This window comes from Trachypithecus francoisi, unplaced genomic scaffold, assembly GCF_009764315.1.
Source record: "Trachypithecus francoisi isolate TF-2019V2 unplaced genomic scaffold, Tfra_2.0 Contig01547_ERROPOS2200000+, whole genome shotgun sequence".
NCBI classification, from domain to species: domain Eukaryota; kingdom Metazoa; phylum Chordata; class Mammalia; order Primates; family Cercopithecidae; genus Trachypithecus; species Trachypithecus francoisi.
This window is the reverse complement of record NW_022681438.1, coordinates 76,205-93,054: the sequence shown is the minus strand read 5'-3', so window position 1 is coordinate 93,054 and position 16,850 is coordinate 76,205. Positions and strand designations below refer to the sequence as shown.

General features: G+C 51.2%; 1 protein-coding gene across 3 annotated transcripts in view; it reads right to left on the bottom strand.

Moving 5' to 3' along the window:
* Positions 1-16,349, bottom strand: part of FBP1 (fructose-bisphosphatase 1) — a 34,226-nt gene extending 17,877 nt beyond the window's left edge. The window contains exons 1-3 of one of the 3 annotated variants that reach the window (XM_033176520.1): positions 16,232-16,349; positions 15,994-16,002; positions 15,699-15,914 (exon numbers count right to left, since the gene is read on the bottom strand). In XM_033176520.1, the coding sequence (XP_033032411.1) occupies positions 15,699-15,914; positions 15,994-16,002; positions 16,232-16,320 (314 nt within the window). In that variant the 5' untranslated portion in view covers positions 16,321-16,349. Of the gene's footprint in view, positions 1-15,698; positions 15,928-15,993; positions 16,185-16,231 lie in introns of those variants that run through there. The other 2 variants (XM_033176524.1, XM_033176533.1) reach the window with 2 other exon arrangements.
* Positions 16,350-16,850: the final 501 nt, after the last annotated feature.

Genomic DNA, 16,850 nt, shown 5'->3' with positions numbered 1-16,850 from the left:
TCTCAAAAAAAAAAAAAAAAAAAGAAAAGAAAAAAAGGAATGGGAGAGGAAATGGGCCAGGCGTGGTGGCTCACACCTGTAATCCCAGCACTTTGGGAGGCCAAGGCGGGTGGATCACCTGAGGTCAGGAATTCAAGACCAGCTTGACCAACATGGTGAAGCCCTATCTCTACTAAATATATAAAAATTAGCTGGGTGTGGTGGCGCATGCTTGTAATCCCAGCTACTTGGGAGGCTGAGACAGGAGAATCCCTTGAACCCAGGAGGCGGAGGTTGTGGTGAGCCGAGATCGCGCCATTGCACTCCAGCCTGGGCAACAAGAGCGAAACTCCGTCTCAAAAAACCAAAAAAAAAATGGGAGGAAATGAAAAAGCCCTAAAGGAGCCCCAATAAGTCAGCGAGTAACGACTCCAGAGAAGAGCAGCGTGTTAGCAATTGAGCCAAAGCAAACAGTAAGTTCATTTTTCACATATTTCCAGATGGAAGGGAGTGGGTCCTATGTGCACATTTATACAAGTGATTTTGTAAAGCCTGACTTTTTCCTGTGATGTCTGGATCCAGGAAGCATCTAAATTCAGAGAGAAGACCCGGGAGAAAGTCCTTGTGAGGCTGGCTCCGATTTGCAGCACTCCCGGGCCAGCCCCACCAGCCAGGGAGAGACAAGTCATCCTGTAACTGTGTCCTAAACACAGGGGCACCGTGACTTGTTTTGTGGGATTAAATGAAAGTAGGCTATTTCCTGATGCGCTGGACTGCATTTTCTGAGCTTGCAGACTCAGCAGTTGGCCAGATTAAAGTGAGAAGCAACTTCTGTTGCCCCAGATCATGCCCAGGCCTACGAGAAGTGACAGTTGGTGTCAGAGTGGGGGAGACTTGGCAAATCATGACCACCAGCCAGGCCTCCACACTGCCATTCCAAGAGTCTCAGATGGCTCCTATCCTTGGCACAGAGAGGAACCAACACAGAGAAGCCAAGGGCCACAGAAGGGATGGTACACCCTGTTCACGATAGGAGGCTTACGGAGCCGCACAGCACTCTGGAAGGATGCATGGCACAGGGTCCTCAGCACCTGCATGGTCAGGGCCGCTCACATCCACCAAGCCATGCAGGGCCCTCACCACAGCACTGACGGGGCCGCCCACGTCCACCAAACCATGCCAGACCCTCACCACGTGCACGGATGGGGCCTCCTGCATCCACCAAGCAATGCAGGACCCTCATCACAGCACTGACAGGGCCACCCGCATCCACTAAACCATGCAGGGCCCTCAGCACCTGCGTGGACAGGGCTGTCTGCGTCCACCAAACCACACAGGACCTTCGGCACCTGCACCCATTGGGTGATCTACATCCACCAAACCACACAGGACCCTCAGCACCTGCATGGACAGGGCTGCCTGCAGCCACCAAACCACGCGTGGCCCTCAGCATCTGCACTGACGGGGTAATCTGCATCCACCAAACCACGCAGGGCCTCAGCACCTGCAGAGATGGGGCTGCCTGCGTCCATCAAACCATGCAGGGCCCTCAGCACCTTCACAGATGGGGCTGCCTGCGTCCACCAAACCACGCAGGGCCTCAGCACCTGCATGGATGGGGCCACCTGCGTCCAGCTCAGCACCTGCACAGACGGAGCCACCTGCATCCACCAAAGTACACAGGCCCCTCAGCACCTGCACGGACAGGGCCACCTGCGTCCACCAAACCATGGCAGGAAATGGGCTCCACCTGCTTCAGGTTTCCATGACGCCACTGGGTGGCAACAGATGTGTTAACTGGTTCCTGCCCCTTTCTTTACCCCCAGTAAGGGACCCTCCCCTCTTCCAGCAGAAGGACGCTTCACCAGCTGTCCTCCAGTTGTCTTTGAAGTGTAAAAGAACACACGAAGACTGATGACTCTGGGCCCCTCCAACTCAATGTTCACATACTTCATAACTTTGCTAAGATATCTTGGGGGAAAGGCTTCTCCTGGTTAACCCTGGCATTATGAAAACCTTCCAGAAAAGCACAGGAAAAGGATCCTAAGGTAGAAACAGTGAGAGGATCAAGAGAACAGATTCCCCCGGCTGCCAGCCAACTATGCTGCCATGTTGATAGCAACAATGTCGGGGTGTCCATCATGTCTCCGGGTCTCCTCTGAGCCGCAGTGCGTTAAGCTGGCCGCACCCTGTGCTGGTCACACCACCCTGGCTTGGTACTGTCGGGGCTGCACAGCCACGATGGGCAGTCAGGACCAGACACAGGCTCCATCAAGCCTCCCCCATCACACCTCGGGGACCCTAAGAAGGGCTTGAGATGTCCCCGAGTAACACATTGACACCGGTCAATGAAGTCGCAAGCAGGCAGGGCTTCTGTGATTCTGACAGGGGAAAAAAGTCCTCAGAAACATGCTCAAGGAGTTGATTAGCTGAAGATCACATGCACTTTATTTTCTCCATAAGTTTTCAGAAGCCCCCTTAGAAATAATAAATGTCTGGTCAGGCGCAGTGGCTCTCGCCTGTAATCCAAGCACTTTGGGAGGCCAAGGTGGGCGGATCACCTGAGGTCAGGAGTTCGACACCAGCCTGGCCAACATGGTGAAATCCCATCTCTACTAAAAATACAAAACTTGGCCGGTCGCAGTGGCTCATGCCTGTAATCCCAGTAATTTGGGAGGCTGAGGTGGGTGGATCACCTGAGGTTGGGAGTTCGAGACCAGCCTGACCAACATGGAAAAACCCTGTCTCTAATAAAAATACAAAATCAGCTGGGTATGGTGGCACGTGCCTGTAATCCCAGCTATTGAGGAGGCTGAGGCAGGAGAATCGCTTGAACCCGGGAGGCGGAGGTTGCAGTGAGCTGAGATCGCACCGCTGCACTCCAGCCTGGGCAACAAGAGTGAAACTCCATCAAAAAAAAAAAAAAATTAGCAGGGAGTGGTGGCAGACGCCTGTAATCCCAGCTGCTCGGGAGGCTGAGACAGGAGAGTCACCTGAACCCAGGAGGCAGAGGTTGCAGTGAGCCGAGATCACACCACTGCACTCCAGCCTGGGCAACAAAGAGTTAAATTCCACCTCAGAAAGAAAAAGAAATAATAAACGTCTGCCTGCTGATCAGTCATCATGTCTCAAAGGCCCTGAAGGACAGAGAAACAAGAGCATTCGCTCTGTATTCCAATCACCACCTAGAGAGAGCAGGCTCTGCTGCCTGGAGTCAAAAGCAGGTGTGGGCCTCGGCTCCTGGTGACACAGCCCTGAGCCCTAGCGAATGCAGCAGCTGCCATCCCCCGCCTCAAGTTCTAGGAGGACTCCAGGAGAGCCCAGGGGAGCCAGAAGCCCATCCTGCCTTGGAAGCTGTTTCCAGGAGGCAGCTGTGAACCAGAGGTGATGACACCAACTACCCTCTGCGGAACTCGACTGGAGCCTTTGCACACACCACTGGCTCCTTCCAGATCACCCAATCTGCCATTCTCTGGGGATGGGATAAGGCAGCGAATGAGGCTGCAGGGATATGAGAAACCGTCACACGACCCTGTCCAAAACGGCTTCCCCAGGCCAACTGGGCCTCACAATTAAAGGAGAGAGGAACAAGTGAAATGGCTAAGACATGGGCTGAACTGAGCGAGCTGTAAACCTCCAGGCCTAGCTCCCTTCCCCCACCTCCCTCCCCTGCTCTGTCCCCCAGCCCCGCTGCCAGAAAAGGAGCCAGCAGCAGCAGTCGGGGGCTGATCATGCAGCGGCAGGGAGGGCAATTTTGATTGAGCCAGTGACTTGATCTGCCAAGGAAATGTTTTCCGAATGAAAGTTATCACAGAGGTGGCCAGACACAGTGGCTCACGCCTGTGATCCCAACATTTTGGGAGGCCAAGGTAGGTGGATCACCTGAGGCCAGGAGTTCGAGACCAGCTGGCCAACATGGTCAAACCCCATCTCTACTAAAAATACAAAAATTAGCCAGGTGTGGTGGCACATGCCTGTAATCCCAGCTACTTGGAAGGCCGAAGCACAGTAATTGCCCGAACCCAGGAGGCAAAGGTTGGTGAGCCGAGATCACATCACTGCACTCTAGCCTGGGCCACGGAGACTCTGTCTCAAAAAAAAAAAAAAATTATCACAGAGGGGAAAGGCAACATTGTGACGTTTTCTCCACCTTTTCTGTCTTGGGCCTAAGAGGAGAAATGTCAGAGCATAAGGAGCAGATTGGCTTGAGGCCTTCCTTGAGAAGGAGCAGAGAGCAAGCAAGAGAACAGGCCACCTGCTGAGACCAGAGCACCACCGCTACTGCTGGCAACGGAATTTAAATGCCCCGCACCTCACAGCAAGGAGGCCAGACCAGCTGCATAGAACCCCAGGGCACTGCCCGAACCAGGGCACAGTGTTGCACAAATGTCAGCTACTTCCAGGCATGTGTGAATCAACAGGTGCTTTCAAACTACCGCCGAAAATTCCAGGACATGCTTTTAAATTGCAATCTTCCAGAGACACGGATATTTGATTTCCATATATCTAAGTTGAAGCTGAGATTTTCTTCACAATAGCAAAGAGAACAATGATGAGGAAGCACTAATCATGATTTATACTATATTTATATATATTTTAAAATCTCGTTCTATGTTGTACCTTGTTTATAAAACAAGTATATATCACATGCAATCTATTAGGTAACTTTAATTAAAGGTTTTTTGTTGTTGTTTTTTGCTTGTTTTGAGACGGAATCTCCGTCACCCAGGCTGGAGTGCAGTGGCGCCATCTCGGCTCACTGCAACCTCCCCCTCCAGGGTTCAAGCGATTCTTCTGCCTCAGCCTCCTGAGTAGCTGGGATTACAGGCGCACACCACCATGTCGGGCTAATTTTTGTATTTTTAGTAGAGACAGGGTTTCACCATGTTGACCAGGCTGGTCTCAAACTCCTGACCCCATGATCCGCCCACCTTGGCCTCCCAAAGTGCTGGGATTACAGGCGTGAGCCACTGCACCAGGCCAAAAGGTTTTTAATATAGAAAAAGCAGAGCTGATTAGCATGGGTCCTGCTTATGCCCTTCACAGACCCACGGTCACTGAATCGGCACAGCTATCGGTCTGGGGGCCGCTTCTGGAAATAAAACCACAGCTGCTTGGAGGAACTAATTCACCTCTCAAGCCTTGGCCTAGAAAATGGCAGCCTGCTAACTAGGAAGGCTGTTAATTGATTTGGGTGGTTAAGATGGATAATTAAAGAAACAAGGTAGGATCAGAGCCTGAAGCTGAAGGCACTGGCCTCCAAGAGATCCTCCATGGTGCCAGGAGCCTGGAAAATGTGTGCAAGAGTGAGACACCAGCATTAGTGACATCACATAACCCTCACTCCTGGGGAGGTAGCGGGGAGGGTCTAGTCTCTCAATCCCCACCAAGAGAGGACCGGGAGAGCCCACAGGCATGGAAGCATGACCTTTATGGGGCATTGTCTTCATGGCCTTAGGAATGGCCCACTCTTTTCTAGGAGCCACTGGGAGGAAGGGCGCAGACAGGGCTGCCACCCTTGGAAACGCTATCTAAAACCCTGATCTTAGAGGCCTGGGCCCAACCTGCTTTGTATAAGAATGCCAAGAGTGGAGGGCCTCTGAGCTCCCCTCACCTGATGGGCCATCCTGAGGATGGCCACTTCCCACGCACAACCCTCTACCTGGGACATTCGCAATTAGAACTTTACAGGCAGCCAGAGGTTTTTCTAGTGAGGTCTGAAGCAAAAGTGCAGGACATCAGGGAAACGCTGAGTGTATTATCCTAGGGGCCTGAAACTCTTGCATAAACATGTGCCTCTGGAGGAGGAAAGACCTACCAGTTCTTGATCCTGGAAAAGAAAGTATTTTGTTAACCATGTATCCTTAGCACCTAGAACAATGTCTGCACATAGTGAGTTCTCAATGTAAACGGATGAACACATTTAGAGAGTAATAAAAGGATCCAAGAATTCCTAAGATCATCAACTCCATTAGACCCAGCGGTGTTGGTAATGCCTGCCTGCATAACCTCTACCATCCAAGACTCCAACCTCTGAAAAAAACCCTTAGATTAGCATAGCTTCTTGGTAAAAGTGTGTTTGCTGTGCAAACACAGCGTTAGACAAATGCAGTGGCCTTTCACCTGGTTCCTCAGGAAACTAGAGTGTCATGGTCAAGGCCCCAGGCTGGCACTCTACACCACCAGGGTTCCAATCCCAGCTCTGCTCCATGCTCAGCAGCCAGGGAAAGTCACTTCGCATCTGTGACCTCTGGTTCATCTGCAATATGGGAATGTAGTGTGTCTGCTTCGTAGTCTATAGAGAGGGGGGATAACTGGGTTGATACAAGTAAAGTGGTCAGAAAAGTGCCTGGTGCATAAGCAAGTGTGCAAGAAATGTTACCATTCCCACCCCTAGCTCACTTGGCGTAACACAACCATGCGGAGAAGCAAGAACTCGGCACCAGAAAGACCTGGGTTCAAATTCTGCTTCTTACCGATGACGTGGCCTCCATCAAGTTGTGCAAAGCCCGAGTGGCTGTTTCTGGCCATGCTGGTGGGGATGGTGGATAATGCACCTGGTTCACAGCACTCCCCGCCAAGGCAGCCACATGGCTCTTCATAGAGCCCGGCAGGCATCCACTAAGTAAGTGTGGGTTGATCTGGGGATTGGGGGAAGGGGAGGCATCTCTAAACCAGTTTTGCGGCAACTTCTTGGAGGACAGCCAATAAGGAACTGGCAAAAGAAAAAAAAAAAAGAGCTCCAAGTTTACATTTGATAAAATCTCACTGGGAATATTATTTATTTGAGATGTTCTTGACATTTCACTTCAATTTTATTCAAATTAGTTGGCCCTGCAGCCCAAGTAAAGTGGAATAGCACCAGGCAGGGTTGAAGCCTCTGCATCCTTTCCCTTTCCAACCCCAGAGACACGAAGCAGCCCTTCCTGGAGTCTGGGGAGCAGAACTCAACTGGAGAAACTGCCTATCATGTCTTCTTTACTTTTACTGTAAACCCCACTGAAAAGTTTAAAGAGCTGTAAGTCATTTTAGTTCATATCATGGGAACACCTTAGAAGCATAGATTAAAGTGGCCAGTGCTTTGAAATCCTTGCAGATAATATTAAATTTTAGCATTATTTTCCAAGTTTGCAAATGGTTTCTAAAACAGAATGAACCATTTCACAGCCATGGACTTTGAACCTGCAGATTTGTGATGATTGCGGGAGGCTGCCTTTCACAGCATCTCAAAAGCACTGAAGGACACAAGGATTGGAGCCAGAGGCTGACAGAGCTAGAGCCCTCCAGGGCTGCCTGGGTCTGCTGACTTAGGACCATCTCCTCGCGAAGTCACCGTGACTGAGCAACACGACTGCGGCAGCAACACTTCACACAGCACACAAAAGCACCAGACTCGGGCTCCGAACACCCGGCTCAGCCAAAAGGGAGGGAGATCATTACTTAATCCTTATCACTAAAGTCAAAGGTAAGACGGGCTTGTTACTGCTTGATTCCACAGTAATCAACCGTTTGCCCAGCCGGGAACATCCAAGGGTTCAGAAATACATTGAAGAAGAGGCGCTTGCAGTGAGAGCTGCTTTCAAAGGGCACAAACACCTGCCTCTGCTTGCATTCATGTGGGCCTAAACTGGTAAACAGGATGGCATGTGGCTGGCAGAGCTTTTATGGAAACGAAGCTGCAATTTCACTCTTTGGTCATGTGGAGAAGATAATTCAAGAAACATAAAATAAATCTGGTGAAGTTTCTAAAAGCTTAATGTCAAAAACTGCAAATTGGAAGAGAAGCCTAAACATGTATTAGCTGACCTGTCATTCTAAAATGAAATCTGAAGCTCTTTATTATTTCTTCTGTCAAACAACTGAGAGGACCCCATATATAAAAGTAACTCTTCAGAACACTGTATAAGTCTGATGGGAGGACAGTTCCTGCAGCCACTTTTAGGTGCAACATTGTTCTAATATGTAACATGCCTGGACTCTGTCCCTGCTGATAAGGCACACAGAATACTGCTAAGGAATGAAGAATAAAACGTTCAAATAAAAGTTTACAAAAAATAAATATAAAATAGGCCAGGCGCAGTGGCTCACACTTGTAAGCCCAGGACTTTGGGAGGCTGAGGCGGGTGGATCATGAAGTGAGGAGTTCAAGACCAGACTGGCCAACAAAGTGAAACCCCGTCTCTACTAAAAATACAAAAATTAGTTGAGTGTGGTGTTGTGCGCCTACAATCCCAGCTACTTGGAAGGCTGAGGCAGGAGAATCACTTGAACCTTGGAGGTGGAGGTTGCAGTGAACAGAGATCATACCACTGCACTCCAGCCTGGGCAACACAGCCAGACTGTCTCAAAAATAAATAAATAAATAGCCTTCAGGAAAACAATGATATTAATAACATTGGTACCCAATTAGTAAACTTAATTCATCCTCCTACGATTCTCTGAGGTTGAAAACACAGCTGTCTCCATCTTACAACTGGAGAAACAAGTTCAGTGATGTCACATCAACAGCCCAGTCCTCACAGACATTGAATGGCAGGGCCAGGAATCGAAGCTTGGCTCCATCTCTCTCCAAAACGTGCTCTGAATCCCTGCACACTCCTGTCTGCTAAACCGCTCCAGATCTCTTCCTCCTTTCTCTGCCTCAGGGCAAGTGTGCCAAAACAGACGGGCAAGTCCAGCTGCAGGCTGCACAGCATCTCCCAACAGATCACCCTGTAACATCTCAAGTTCAGCCTTTCCAAAATGTTGAGATCACCTTCCCTCCTTCCCAAAACTCTAAAGGCCAGCTCCTCCTTGTTTTTGTGTTTCTGTTGTTTTGTTTTGTGGTGGCATGGCTCTGCTTTCAATTGCTAGGACCAGCGATTTCAGAACCTCCCTCACAGCCCTTCTCATCTAATCCATGCTCAGACTTCTTCCAAATCCTTCCTCTCCCCTTCAAGGCTGCAGCTCTGCCGGCTACTCAACTCAGCCTCCCGCTTCCCACTGGTTTTCCCATGTCCTGTCTTTCCCTCTTCCAGCCACACCTTCTCCAGATTTGTCTCCAGTCACGCGACTGCCCCACTCAAAAACCTTTCAAAATCCTTCATCTCTCCCTTTCTATACCCGCAAAAGTGTAACGTGTTCACCCTCGCCATCTGGTGCTTCCCCAGTGTACCCACCATTTCACATCCACGAACCCACCATGAGTACTCCATGCTTTGGTCAAAGTGAGTGCGCAACTTTTCCAGAAACACGTTCCCACCTCAGGACTCCCCGCCCGGGGCCACCAGCCTGAACCGCGGTCCAGCCGCCGGGCCTTTCGCTTCCCCTGCACCTGCCCATTCTTGGCGCTCCGCAGTCCTTCACCATGAATCGTATTTTTGGCGCCTCTATGAAAGCAATTTTTTTTTTTGTTTTTTCTGAGGCGGAGTCTCACTCTGCCACCGAGGCTGGAGTGCGGTGGCGCGATCTCGGCTCACTGCAAGCTCCGCCTCCCGGGTTCCCGCCATTCTCCTGCCTCAGCCTCCCGCGTAGCTGGGACTTCAGGCGCCGCCACCTCGCCCGGCTAATATTTGTATTTTTAGTAGAGACGGGGTTTCACTGAGTCAGCCAGGATGGTCTCGATCTCCTGACCTCGTGATCCACCCGCCTCCGCCTCCCAAAGCGCTGGGATCACAGGCCTGAGCCACCACGAAAGCATCTTTCAGGCTGGGCACAGCGGCTCACACCTGCAATCCCAGCACTTTGGGAGGCCGAGACGGGCGGATCACCGGAGTCAGGAAGTCGAGACCTGCCCGACCAACATGGAGAAACCCCGTCTCTACTAAACATACAAAAACTAGCCGGGCGTGGCGGCGCCTGTAGTCCCAGCTACTCGGGAGGCTGAGGCAGGAGAATGGCGTAAACCCGGGAGGCGGAGCTTGCAGTGAGCCGAGATCGCGCCACTGCACTCCAGCCCGGGCTACAGAGCGAGACTCTGCCTCAAAAAAATTAAAAAAAAAGAAAAGAAAAACGAAAGAAAGAAAGCATCTTTCAAAACCTCTATTGCATGTTATAACTATACAAATATTTTTTCCTACAGAGTCAACTCTGTTGTTCTCATCTTCTGGAACTTTGTACGTGGTGGATGTTCAGTAATATTTAGTGAAATTGAATGAAATCAGTGAATTCTTCAGTCAGTAATTTGGAAATGGATGCAAAGGGAGGTCAACTCCACCACTGGAGGACCACTTTCTTCCAAAGGAATGCAAACAAAGTAGACAACATTTGAATTTGACATTTGAACCACAACTTCATCAGCTTGACTCAGGTTTGCAGAGCATTCTCCTGACCTGCACAGCTTCTCTCCCAAGAGGGGATGGAGGGAGCCAGATGCCAGAGGGCAGTCTCCCAGGGCACGTTTGCCCAAAGCAATGGCTCCTTGGGACCTAAGCCTGAATTCACATCAAAAATGTAGCCTGGCTAACATGGCTAAACCCTGTCTCTACTATAAATACAAAAATTAGACCAGGCGCAGTGGCTTACACGTCTAATCCCAGCACTTTGGGAGGCCAAGGCGGGTGGATCACTTGAGGCCAGGAGTTCAACCCTGGCCAACTTGGCAAAACCCCATCTCTACTAAAAATACAAAAAATTATCCAGGTATGGTGGCCAACTTGGCAAAACCCCATCTCTACTAAAAATACAAAAAATTATCCAGGTATGGTGGGGTGCGCCTGTAATCTCAGCTACTTGGGAAATTGAGGCAGGAGAATCACTTGAACCCGGGAGGCAGAGGTTGCAGTGAGCTGAAATTGCACCGCTGCACTCCAGTCTTGGCAATGGAGTGAGACTCTGTCTGTAAATAAATAAATAAATAAAATACAAATACAAAACTTAGCCGGGTGTGAGGGTGCACTTCTGTGGCCCCAGCTGCTTTGGAGGCTGAGATGGGAGGATCGCTTAAGCCCAGGAGGCAGAGGTTGCAGTAAGCTGAGATTGCACCACTGCACTCCAGCCTGAGTGACAGAGAGTGAGGCCCTGTCTCAAAAAAAAAAAAAAAAGAGTAACTAATGGATGAGATTTAGAGTTTGGTGAATTTTAATTGATTTCTAAAAAATAAAGGAAGAGATGTGTAGTGTGGCCAAAAGAGCCCCAAGCCGGAGTTCCTGAGACCCCAGCCACAGGCCAAGTCATCTCATCTTCCTCAGTCTCAGGGTCCTCTTCTGTATGAGGAGGTGATAGACTATAGATAGACTAGGTGACTGTTGAGTGCCTTTCAGTTTAAAACTCAACGATTCCATGAACGTTTTAATAGGAGCAATAAAAGTGACTACAATAGCAACTTTAGGTTACACCAGGCTCTGTGCTTCAACTCCTGATGTTTCCATCATGATCCCGGGTGAGCTCCGTCAACTGGCTCCAGTGAGGTTCCTGCAAACCTGCAATCACCCCATCCCTGTGGGTACATGCTGTTCTAGGTCTGCTCTTCAACACTAACAAGATCTTTGCAGGAATGCTGGTTGTTCCTTCTGGATTTCAACGCCTGGAATGAATGGAAGTTGGGGGCCTGGTTTGAGAATCATGCTATCTGCCCGATGACATGTGATACTGAAAACGGCCAAACGCTGAACTTCCCACAAGATCACCTGTGTCCAGCATCTAGCCCTCCCTCTCAGCTACCCCAAGAACCAGGCATCAACACCAGTTCCAAGGGTACAGCACTGTCATACCCAAAGACTAGTAAAAACCGAAGTGCCCCAAAATAGAGAACAACTTCAATACCTCATGATGTGTGCAGGGGAGCAGCACACAGCCGTGAATGTAGAGGAGGTAGATGTAGATGTCCTGACATTGAAGGATGTTCCTTGAATAATGTTAAATAACAAAGCAAACTACAGAAGCGTGTGTTGAGTGTGATCCCATTTTGTCTGCTGTTTACTTATAGACATATGTAAATATGTGTTCATGTGTAAACTCATATGAGTGTAAAGAAGTACCTGGAAAAATAAGCAGTAAGTCATTTACAGTGGATACCCCATGGGATACATATGGGGTGGGTTTCACTCTTTCCTTGGATTATTTTGAATGGTTCAAATTTTGTCAATGAATGCAACATGATATTTCTTTAAAGCCTGGTATTCACAACTATCTAGTATAAAAGTACACATGGCCGGGCGCGGTGGCTCACGCCTGTAATCCCAGCACTTTGGGAGGCCGAGGCGGGTGGATCACGAGGTCAGCAGATCGAGACCATCCTGGCTAACACGGTGAAACCCTGTCTCTACTAAAAATACAAAAATTAGCCGGGTGTGGTGGCGGGCACCTGTAGTCCCAGCTACTGGGGAGGCTGAGGCAGGAGAATGTCATGAACCCAGGAGGCAGAGCTTGCAGTGAGTGGAGATCCCACCACTGCACTCCAGCCTGGGGGAGAGAGCAAAAATCTGTCTCAAAAAAAAAAAAAAAAAAAAAAAAAGTACACATATTGACCAGGCACAGTGGCTCATAACTGTAATCCCAGCATTTTGGGAGGCCAAGGTAGGCAGATCGCTTGAATCCAAGAATTTGAGACCAGCCTGGGCAACATAACAAAACCCTATCTGTACAAAAATACAAAAGTTATCTGGCTTGGTGGCACATGCCTGTAGTCCCAGCTACAGGGAAGGCTGAGGTGGGAGCACCAATTCAGCTGGGGAGGTTGAGGCTGCAGTGAGCCATTATCACACCACTACACTCTAGCCTGGGCAACAGAGTGCGACCCTATCTCAAAATAAATAAATAAATAATACACATATCTTCTGTAGCCAAAATTACCATGCTTCATCCAGGCCCCACTATCAAAATCTCACTATCCGAGGTCCCGCTATCTAAGGTTACTTAGAAAGTGGGACACCTCAAAACACATCTTACATTTCTAAGTCTCTCTAGGACTGTGAAAGGTACTGACAATTTTTTAAACTATCAGACATGACAAGCCCTTTTTTTTCTTTTTTGAGACTCACTTTTTTGAGACAGAGTCTCGCTTTGAAGCGAGGTTGGAGTAGAGTGGCACAATCTCGGCTCACTGCAACCTCCGCCTCCCGGGTTCAAGCAATTTTCCTGCCTCAGCCTCCCAAGTAGATGGGATTGCAGGTGGCCGCCACCACACCTGGCTAATTTTTGTATTTTTAGTAGAGACGGGGTTTCACCTTGTTGGCCAGGCTGGGCTTGATCTCCTGACCTCGTGATCCACCCGCCTCAGCCTCCCAAAGTGCTGAGATTACAGGTGTGAGCCACCGCGCCCAGTTGACAAGCCCTCTTTTTAAAATATATCCCTGGTCCTCAAAGGCAGTTAAAGCTGTGAGCCACCTATAATAGCTGTAAATTAAAGCTTAAATAAGATTTCACCTGGGTGTTTCTAAAGTAAGAATCCTTAGGAATGTATTATTAAGAGGGGCCGGAGGCGACAGCAATGGAGTCATCGCCTTCCTTAACACGTCTGCTTAATATTCAAAAATAAATGTGATCATACAACTCCTTTACATGAATGATCTCCGCCAATCCACACTGTGGGACCAAAGCCAGACAGCCTCCCAGTAAGAAAAGGAATCTAGATTGCAGGATGGGGGGCGGAGAAGAAATTTTAAAAATGGAGACATGCATTCCAAACCAAAGTAGTGGGATTATATTTGTTCAGGTCAGCTCTGAGCATCATGTGTCTTTTTTTTTTTTTTTGAGACGAAGTCTCACTGTTGTCGCCCAGGCTGGAGTGCAATAGTGGGATCTTGGCTCACTGCAACCTCTGCCTCCAGGGTTCAAGCAATTCTCCTTCCTCAGCCTCCTGAGTAGCTGGGATTACAGGCACACACCACCACACCCAGTTAATTTTTGTATTTTTAATAGAGATGGGGTTTCACCATGTTGGTCAGGCTGGTCTTGAACTCCTGACCTCAGGCAATCCACCCGCCTTGGCCTCCCCAAGTGCTGGGATTACAGACGTGAGCCTCCACGCACGGTCCACCATGTGTCATTTTTATAGTGTACGTAAGTGCAGGGAATGTTAGGAAGGTGTATGGACAATCTGAAAACCCAGTTACCCTTTAGTTAAAAGTGTGGATCAGTTAGCTAGAAAACACCTGTGCACGGCTACGCATGGTGGCTCACGCCTGTAATCCCAGCGCTTTGGGAGGCCGAGGCAGGTGGATCAGCTGAGGTCGGGAGTTCGAGACCAGCCTGACCAACATGGAGAAACCCCGTCTCTACTAAAAAAAAATTACAAAATTAGCTGGGCGTGGTGGCACATGCCTGTAATCCCAGCTACTCAGGAGACTGAGACAGGAGAATCGCTTGAACCCTGAGGCAGTGGTTACCGTGAGCCAAGATCGTAGCATTGCACTCCAGCCTGGGCAACAAGAGCAAAATTCCGTTTCAAAAAAAAAAAAAAAGAAAGCAAAGAAAAAGAATACCTGTGCACACCAACACAAACGAAAGGATGTTGTGTGACTTACAAAAAACCTCACAAGAAGGGGTTGAGTCTCCACTCGCCTTGACCCCTTGCTACTCACAATGAGATCAGTAGACAAACAGTATCTGACGGGCAGCATCCACCGCAGGGAAACTTCTTAGAAATGCGGAATCTCAGCACTTGACCCAGAGCTATGGAAAGCGGGGACACGTCTTACCACGATCCCCAAATGATTCCGGTGCCCAGTGACGTTCGAGATGCACTCCACAGAGCATTCAAAACCATTCTACAGGCCGGGCGCGGTGGCTCAAGCCTGTAATCCCAGCACTTTGGGAGGCCGAGACGGGCGGATCACGAGGTCAGGAGATCGAGACCTTCCTGGCTAACAAGGCGAAACCCCGTCTCTACTAAAAAAATACAAAAAAAAAAAAACTAGCCGGGCGAGGTGGCGGCGCCTGTAGTCCCAGCTACTCGGGAGACTGAGGCAGGAGAATGGCGTGAACCCGGGAGGCGGAGCTTGTAGTGAACTGAGATCCGGCCACTGCACTCCAGCCTGGGCGACAGAGCGAGACTCCGTCTCAAAAAAAAAAAAACCATTCTACAAACAACTTTTGAGCTTTCCACTAATTGGGTGGGGGCTGCACACACCGTCATTGCAAATGGATAAGGGTTTTGAAGCCCTGGGTGTTCCCTCTTTCTGGCACAGCATGGCAACTGTCCCAGCAAGGGGCAGCCCACGGGAGCTCCTTTGCACACGAGGCCTGCTGCTCCTAAAGGCTCTGGACACACAGGAGACCTCCCAGCCTGCTTGGGAGGGGAACACTCGCTCCTAACAAGTCTTGTTTCGGGTCAGAGATACTGGATTAGAAACCTGACTTGGGTGCCTAATTGCAGAAAGAGTGAAGGAAGACAAAGAAGAGATGGGGAAGGAAGGCACCTGAGCTAGCACTTTCCTGTGTGAGGCCAGGGCGGGTATGACCGGCAGGCCAGGTGCCGGCACTTGGCCGGCTGAGCGGGGTACGAGGCAGGCTGCTCAGGGCAGAGGAGAGGAATGCAGGATGGAATCAGGCTGCACCTGCGAGACGGACCCCCAGGTGGGCCCCGCCAAGGTCAAGGGAGGGGATGAGAACTTGAGTGCGGCTGAGCCAGCTTCTGGAGAGAGGGGCTACCAGACGGAGAGCGAGAGAGGCGCTCAGACATCAGACGGACAGACAGAGGCTGACGGCAGGAGGACCAGAGGGCCCGGGGTCAGCGCGCCGGACAGGCTCCCCAGGCAGACGGACAGACAGACGGGGTCCCCGCCCGAGGCCCGACTCACAGGTGCGCGATGCCGGCCTTGCGCACCGCCGAGGAGATGGCTTTGACGGCTGTGCAGAGCGAGTTGAGCAGCTGGGTCAGCTCGCCCGTGCCGCGGGCCTTCCTGCCCTCCTCCATGACGAAGCGGGTCAGGGTGTTGACGTCCGTGTCGAAGGGCGCCTGGTCAGCCATGCTGGAGCCGGGCCGCGCGGGCGGCAGGTGCGGGCGGCAGGTGCGGGCGGCAGGTGCGGGCGGCAGGTGCGGGCGGCAGGTGCGGGCGGCAGGTGCGGGCGGCAGGTGCGGGCGGCAGGTGCGGGCCGCGGGACCTGGCGGGAGGACGGACAGACCGACTGCCGCCCCGAGTATCTGCAGCGCTCGCGGCGCAACTGGGCGGGGCCGGGCGCGGGCGGGTGAATCGGGGAACCTTTGGCCGCGGTCGGCCCCCGCCCCGGGAACACCCCGCGCCGCTCAGCCCGCGGCTCCGCCCCCCGGATCTGCAGCGCGGTCGGGACCCTCCCCGCCGCCTCCCCCGCAGCGCCCCCCACGCCCCCCAGCCTTCCAGCCGCGCCGCGGGCGGGACTCGGGCCGTCGCACCCGCCAGAGAGGAAGCTCTTTCTTTGCAGGACTGTTTCCTCCAAAATCATAAAGCGGAAGCTCAGAGAAGTTAAGGAACTTGCTCAACGCCCCAGTGAGGCCGCGAACCCCGCAGCCCCCTGCGCCGCAGCCCCCGCCCGAGCCCCGTGCACCTGCCTGTCCTGTCACTGGCCCCCCTGTCCCCGCCGGGAGACGCGGATCCCCCGTTTCTCACCCACCTGAGGGCCCACGACGGAATCCTTCATCCAGGCCTCTTCTCAAGATTCCTAGAATTCAAGAGCTGTTGAGGATCTGAGTTTCCAAGATGCGAACGACCCACGGCAGACACAGAGTCCCGGCGACCGCGCAGAGGCCAGGGGGCTCCCCGCCCGCATGCTGCCCCCCGGTAGCCACGACGCTGCGGTTCCTGCGCTGATTCACGGAACATCATCTACTGAACACCCGCCGCGCTGAGCACCGCCCTACCTTCCAGGGGTGCAACGTGATCAACACAGACAAAACTCCTGCCTTCTTCGAGTGTACGTTTTCTCAGAGAAGCAGCAAAAATAAATACATAAACAATAGATTAGTTTGTTCCATG